At 38.7% G+C, this 7,533-nt stretch overlaps 1 protein-coding gene across 1 annotated transcript; it reads left to right on the forward strand.

Moving 5' to 3' along the window:
• The first annotated feature begins 1,724 nt into the window (after positions 1–1,724).
• On the forward strand, positions 1,725–7,169 carry LOC131985384 (CMP-N-acetylneuraminate-beta-galactosamide-alpha-2,3-sialyltransferase 1-like). Its single transcript, XM_059350453.1, has 6 exons — positions 1,725–1,988; positions 3,470–3,666; positions 3,864–4,031; positions 4,205–4,241; positions 4,956–5,075; positions 6,499–7,169. The coding sequence occupies exons 1-6, from the start codon at positions 1,737–1,739 to the stop codon at positions 6,661–6,663; spliced, it is 939 nt and encodes a 312-aa protein (XP_059206436.1). The 5' UTR covers positions 1,725–1,736; the 3' UTR covers positions 6,664–7,169.
• Positions 7,170–7,533: the final 364 nt, after the last annotated feature.

The following is a 7,533-nucleotide window of genomic DNA, read 5'->3' on the forward strand; positions in this document are numbered from 1 at the left end:
GCACGGAAACAGGACTCAAATGCAGCATTCTGGAGCCAGATACAGGAGATAACCAGTATTTAATAACAGGCAATGGTAACAGGCAACAGGCAACTTTCTCAGAAATCTAACTTTAGCGGTGGTTCAAGTTTAAACATTTGTGTTTATTACAAAAGTAATTGTTCAGCATTTGTGGATCCTGTTAGCTGGCCTGGGGGCCATCCCTATGTTCCCCGGGAGCAGGAAAAAAAGGTCTTATGTTGCCCCTTTTTTCCCAAAAAGGGTCCTATGTTCCCCTGTAGCAATACATACCGGGGAGCATAAGACCCTTTTTCTGAAAAAGGGTCCTATGTTCCCCACTGTTGAGGGGCAATGGTTCGGTACACGAGAGTTCAGTCATGCAAGGCAGGCAAACAATCCAAAGGGATAAGGCAGAGGCAGAGTCCAAAAACAGGCAAGAGTCAAAACCAAAAAGCACACTAGAGAAACGCTGGAGAGTAGGACACATGGTACACTAACAATCTAGCACTGGGGAAAGGAACACAAAGGGTTTAAATAGAGAGTCAATGAGGTGATGAGACACGGGTGTGTGATTAGGGGCGGGGCCATCACCAGGTGGGAAAGATGGAGTCTGGAGTAGGCGGAGGAGGGGCAGACTCTGACAGACCCTTTTCCAGAAAAAGGGTCCTATGCTCCCCGGTATGTATTGCTACAGGGGAAAATAGGACCCTTTTTGGGAAAAACGGGAACATAGGACCCTTTTTGGGAGAAACATAGGGATGACCCCGTGAAATCTTCCTGAAATCCTGAAGTTGGTGCTATACCGAGTGAGTGGCTAACCTCGCTAATGGTTATTTAAAGACACTGAGGGGATTATCAAAATGATCAAAAACACTGATCAGATCAAATGTTTAATACTTTGAATAATATATACACAGCAAAATGTGAAAAAAAAAAAAAAAAAAGACCTGTAAGTGGAAGTTGAACACTATTCAAGTAACGTTAGCTAATGCTGAAAGTGATTCCCGACTTAAGCATAGAAAACGCTAAGATAACGTTACTGTATGCTGGACAGGAAGTAAAGTGACGTGCAGTTTGTTAAACAGAATGACACCTTTTCAGCAATTTGTTCTTTTGTCTTCTGAGTTGTTTCTTTTTTTCTACCATGTTTAGTAAAATGCTTATCATAACAGAGTATTTTTTACAAGCTTTAAAACCTGTCTGGATGGACATTTTAAGTAATCTATTAAATCATTTTGGGTTTCCCCCCAAATTTTTCAATTCAATTCAATGCTCTGCAGCAGTCACATTACTTCACTGGAGTTTGATGTCAAAATCAGGTTTCTCAAATATTATTTTCTGTATCACTGTCAAATCTGATAAGTTGTCAACAGCTGCCAACAGCTGTAACCCAATGCTCTGTGAATAAAAACAAACTAACAAATGACTGGCCTATAGGTGCTGCATTGTGGTTAACTTGTTCTTTTATCATAACCTGATTTGATTCTGATCCAGAATAAAAGAAACCTGACACGTCAGACATCTGTGTATAACAGGCGTGGCTGCTGAAATGAGACAATGCAGGAATAGGTTTATGTCAGGTGACATCGGTAGCCACGAGCAACATTCTGTCCTCAAAGACACCAGCTCTTCCACCTCATTTACCTGTGTGCTTCATTGCATATTTATTTATTTCTATATTTCTATATATTGTATCCACAGATTGTTCCTTCCTCCAAGACTATCACGCTGCTAAGATGATATCAAGATTGGGGAAAACTAGAGCTGTCATTGCCTTTCTGTGCATCGCCTGCATTGGGATATTGTCGAGATCTTCATTTAATCTATCCGTGGACTCTCTCGGCGATTTGAACAACAGTCACTGTGCCTGTCCCACATGTTACACAAGAGATGATGATCCCTGGTTTGGGGAGCTCATCAAAGCAGCCCCTCCACCCTTTTTGTCCAAAAACTATACAACCCCAGAAGAAGATTATGATTGGTGGAAGGTAAATATCAACTAATGTTTAAAAGATACAACATAAGTACTCCGCTTCTGTTTATCGTTTAGACGCTTGGAGTCGTCCTGCAGCAAAATCAGCAACTATTTTGGGCTGTCAACACCCATTTTTTTCCCCCCGGTTTCCTTTTCCAATGAGGAAGCATCTGGGATGTTTTTACATAAGAGGAACCTGGTATTTGACACACAGGGATTTAAGACAACATTAAAAAATATATATATATATATATATATATATGGCCTTATTGTACAACCAGTAAGCCATTAACAAAGAGTTTTCCCTCAATAACCTCAGAATTATTGCTTATTAGTAGTAAGTAAGGAAGTTGTTGTATATGAGTTACGATCTTAATAGGCTTTTCTTTGTATGGACTTTATAAGTCACAAATGGCCACCTTCTCTTCTTCTTAGATGAGGATTGGTAGATTGTAATGCAATCATTACTCTACAAAATGGGTCACTTTGCGCAAATGTTAGTCTACCATTGACCAGATGCTCCGTAAGAATGGGGGGAACATGGAAGTCTCCAAGCCAGTCAGCAAAGATCAGGCTATGCTGACCAATCAGTGTGATGATAATAATGATATGGCATTATTGACGTTGACTTCCAATTTAAAAATGAAATGTAAAAATAAAAAAAAAGCTTGTAATATTCTCCCAAAACCACAATTGGGTTAAAATGTGCAATTATTTCAATGAGGGCCACATGAAGGGCTCCATCTGCAGTCTTTTTAATGGCCAGCAGGGGGCAACTCCACTGGTTGCCAAAAGAAGTCTGATTGAATGTAAATTATATGAAAATCAGCCTACTTTTCACCATGTATTACTGCAACATTTTCCTAATGGCATTATGGTCTGACATGCTAGTTTCAAGTTTTCTTTAATGCACTACTGTACCAGTAGGTAGTGAAATAGAACCAATAATTGTAGTGGCTGTAATAATGAAGTTTCAAGGCTTTATTGCAAGTTGATTGTGTTTTTTCTCCTTTTTTTGACCTACAAACAACATCTTTGTGTTTAGAAGTGTGAATTGAAAGTATGTTTTTCTCTTAATTTCCGACGTATCAAGATTGCAACAACTAGAACCTGAAACTTTGCCTATAGCAACAGTGTTCCATTACTTTTTGCAATATTTAAATTGGTCACTGCCAATAATGCCATGTATTTGCATTGCATTTCATGCAAGTGATTCCCAATGAAAACACCTGTGTTTCATGTTTTAATATGAAGTTGCAGCTGAAGGGAATGTTTGGTTTGTTGGTAGGTAATTTGCATACAGCCAAAGTATGGCGGACTCTGCCACTAACTATAAAAAAGACTCAAGAGAATGGCTAATAAATGAATGTACATACATTGAGTCGCTTAGTAGATTTTAAGAATCTTGAGGATTGTAGCTTTAAAATCCAGAACTCTGGTTTGTGGAACTGTTATGTTAAGTGATGCTGCAAATTATTTTCTTCTGTGTGTCAGCGTTTACAGTGGCAAGGATACGACTATGCTTTCTACCAGAAAACAGTGAAGGACGTATTTGAGAGGTTCCCACACGTTCCAGATGTCATAAAATACAAGCCTGGCCGCTGCAGGACTTGTGCTGTGGTGGGAAACTCTGGTAATTTGAAAGGATCACGCTATGGACCTCTCATAGATTTCCATGACATTGTAATAAGGTAAATCATTACTGCTACGCCAGTTTGAACAATATTAATAAAAAAACAAATTCTGAACATTTCCTCATGTAATTTAAACTTTAAGAGTCAACATTTATAGGAGATGAGCAACATTTTATTCATGTAATGTGAACTTTAATCACCATATTACTACCCTTTAATACATTATATTTAACATATTTCCCTGTATCTTTTAGAATAAACCGTGGCCGTACCAAAGGTTACGAAGCAGATGTTGGGACCAAAACAACTCATCGTGTTATGTATCCGGAGAGTGCGTTTACTTCGGACAACACCACTCATCTTGTGTTTGTTCCATTCAAGATTAAGGATTTACAGTGGCTCCTCGGGAAGTTTGAGCCAAGGTGAGTTTGTACAACAAGGCTACTGCTATCGGTTTCGTCATCTGTATCTTTGATCAACATTTCTCTGTTTGAATTGATCATAACAGCATAAGATTTCAATCCAACAAATAATACTTGGTACTCAGTTTTCAATTCTTTACTTACTTAATGCAACAATTGTTACCTCCCAACAGTGATGCTAACTCAGGGAAGATAGCTAACAGGGATTTGGTGAGTATTCTACGATATTTTGCACCATTTTTTTAATTTATCCTTTATTTATTTCTCGAGTAATCATTTAGGGCAACCCCTCATTTACAATGATGTCGAGAGTACAGAGAAAACACATGCAAAAATATTAAAAACAGTTACAGTGAAAGGCAGAGTTATTGGTTATCATAGTTTTAAACTGGCCCATAGTTATAATTGTGTTGAGTTTGAGTGAATGTTGTAAGATGTTCCAGGTAGATGCAGTAGAGAAACTGAAAGCAGTTTTTCCAAATTCAGTATTTGTCCGGGGAACATTGAGTATTAAGCAATCACTAGAGCGTGTTGGATAATTACTATGTAACCAGTTTAATAAAGTGCAGAGGTATGGTGGCATGTCGCCTATCAAGGCTTTATAAATGAAGAGGAACCAATTTATGTCTCGTCTCATAGATAGAGGTGCCCATCCCACCTTGTTGTATAGGATGCAATGATGGGTGGAGAGTGATAAACAGAGTCTAGTGAGGTGGGAGTGGAGGCAGAAGCATGTCTATAGATAACAGCAGTATAATCCAGAACTGATAAAAACACTGACATATCTGATGTATCATATCTGACATATCATCAAACTGACATATTTGATCATTATTCCAAAATACTTGTATTGTATTCTGCACTGACTGCAGAAAGGAATCTGTTCTAAAGGTGACATTAAGGAATAAATCTGTTTCATAACAGGTGATGATTCTCAATCCAGCATTCATGAAATACGTCTATGAACAATGGCTGGATAGGAAGGGCCGTTATCCATCAACTGGCTTCATCACTTTGGCTCTCAGCTTTAGCATTTGTGATCAGGTAGGTTCAACTTACACATTAAAAATAAAATTTACAACGACTTTACTGGCTGACAGTTAGTGGCAGCAATGCACCTGGAAACAATCTTGTGCAAACAATGGCAAGGAAGAAGACTGCCAAGCAAAAAATAATGTTCCATTTACCTCAGAAGTCAGAGCTGGGTATGACGTTACGTGTTGGAAAAGCTACATTTCACTGGAGGGGGAACTAGCGTTGGCTCTAGCCAGGTTAGCCATCGTTAGCAATACCAGTTGATAATGGGAGCGTGTCTATGTTCCCCGGGTTCTATGTTCCCCTCTTTGTATGAGACTGGGGAACATAGGACCCTTTTTCCCCACTTTTCCCAAAAAGGGTCCTATGTTCTCCGGTCTGTTACTTTTTCCACCATTACTGCCAAATTCCATGGCAAATAGGCGTAACCCTAACCCTAACCTAACTCTAACCCTAACCCTATGTAAAAAGCCAAAACATTAACTGCAAAGAAACCAGAAAGTAGCTGCTGTGCAAATTTGTTTTGGGCTGCTTGAGCTAAGGTGAGCCATGCGACTGTAGGCCTGCTGGCCATGCTGAGAGTCTACCGTAAAGATTGATAGATTGCGGGGAACATAGGACCCTTTTTCTGAAAAAGGGTCCTATGCTCCCCGGTATGTATTGCTACAGGGGAACAATAGGACCCTTTTTGGGAAACATAGAACCCGGGGAACATAGGGATGACCCAGAGGGAGGAAAACTAACATTTGCTCTAGCCAGGTTAGCCATCGTTAGCAATACCAGTTGATAACAATGCATTAGCTGAACGCTGGATGGTACAGTGTGTAGAACTGACACAATGAGACACAAATAATTCAGAAGTGCAAATACATTGTATGTTACTACAACTTTCACTACGCAGAGCAGCCATCTTGGATCTTTTGAGGTCAGCGTTGGTAAGGTTCCTCCGACTTTCTCAGAAATCTAAATTTAGGGGTGGTTCTAAATTTTGTAAAATGTACCTTCAGAAGAAACCCACCATAAGTATAAGAACAAGTTTAAACATTTGTGTTTATTATAATAGTAACTGTGCAACATTTGTGGATCCTGTTAGCTAGCCTGTTAGCTTACCTTGCTGCGTCCAAAGGAAACAGAATTCACCTACCAGCACTTACAGGAAACTAATTACGTCACTACTTTCTCCAGTTTCATTTTACCATACTGATGCAAGAGTGGTATGAATCTTTTTCTGCAATCCAATGTACTCTGAAAAAAAATAGCATCTGACACCAAAAATTGCAGTGGAATGGTAATTTAAGTCAGAATCCCAAGTCAGAGAGTCAGGAGTCCATCTCATCTCAGTTCTCTGACGGAAACACAAGTGTTCACTAAAGCACTAAGTTACACAAAGAAATGAAAAAAAAATCATGATATTACTTTTGTTTTATCCCAGGTCGATGTTTTTGGGTTTGGAGCGGACAGTGATGGAAACTGGAACCATTACTTTGAAACTACAAACAGACATCTGAGAACTGGACCTCATCCTGGAGGGCATGAATATGGACTTATTGAGACTCTACACAAAAAGGAGAAAATTGGTTTTTATAGAGGGTTTTAAAGGTAATTTTCTTTCTTTTATTTTCTGTTCCTTTCTCTGTCAACTGTATTAAGAAGAACAGACTTAGGGTAGGGATGAGCGAGTACACCATTACCTTCTGTATCCATACTCGGGTAACCGGAAGCGGGTAGGGTTTAGGACAGAAATGGGTGTAACTTATCGGAAACTTATAGGCTATTTTAAGCCTGGAATTGATATGGGTTGATTGAAAGTTGTTATATTTGTTATTTATTGGAAAACAGTTTACAGAACATACTCAGTTGATGAGTTTCTGTCATTACAAGTATTGATACTGACAGATCTTATACCATTGGCACTCATATTGGTCCTGGAGACTCATCCATTATGAAAATGAATTAATAGCCTCTTCCACTCTCCCCTCCCCATTATAGAGCCATTTTGCCTTTTTTAGGGGTGGGACATGGGGTCTTTTGGGGGAAATAGCATGTCAACAGTATATACTACATAGAAGTTGTGGATAGAAAACTGGGAAACGGAAGAGGAATTTTAGATGCAGTTTAGTACTGTGTGTCAAGTTGTTCTAGCCATGAATCTGTAATTAAAAATGTTTTGGTTAGGTGATTATGTCACATGTGTCAAAAGTTTATAAAGGTATAATATTAGGGCTTAATATATTATGCTGGAAGTATATGAAGGTCATTACCATACTAGTTTTTTAAGTATGTTTATGCAACTTTAGAATTGATAAAAATGCTCAAGACACCAAGACCTTCACAGAAAAATGTATTGTATATGGTTTAAAAAAATGTTAACGTTTTGGAGATTTCTGCAAGAATTGATTGGATGGCAAGCACTTCTGTTCTGGAAACTGCTGAGAAACCCTCTTATTGCCAATATACGTATTAAAGT

The sequence above is a fragment of the Centropristis striata genome, chromosome 14 (assembly GCF_030273125.1).
Source record: "Centropristis striata isolate RG_2023a ecotype Rhode Island chromosome 14, C.striata_1.0, whole genome shotgun sequence".
Lineage (NCBI taxonomy): Eukaryota > Metazoa > Chordata > Actinopteri > Perciformes > Serranidae > Centropristis > Centropristis striata.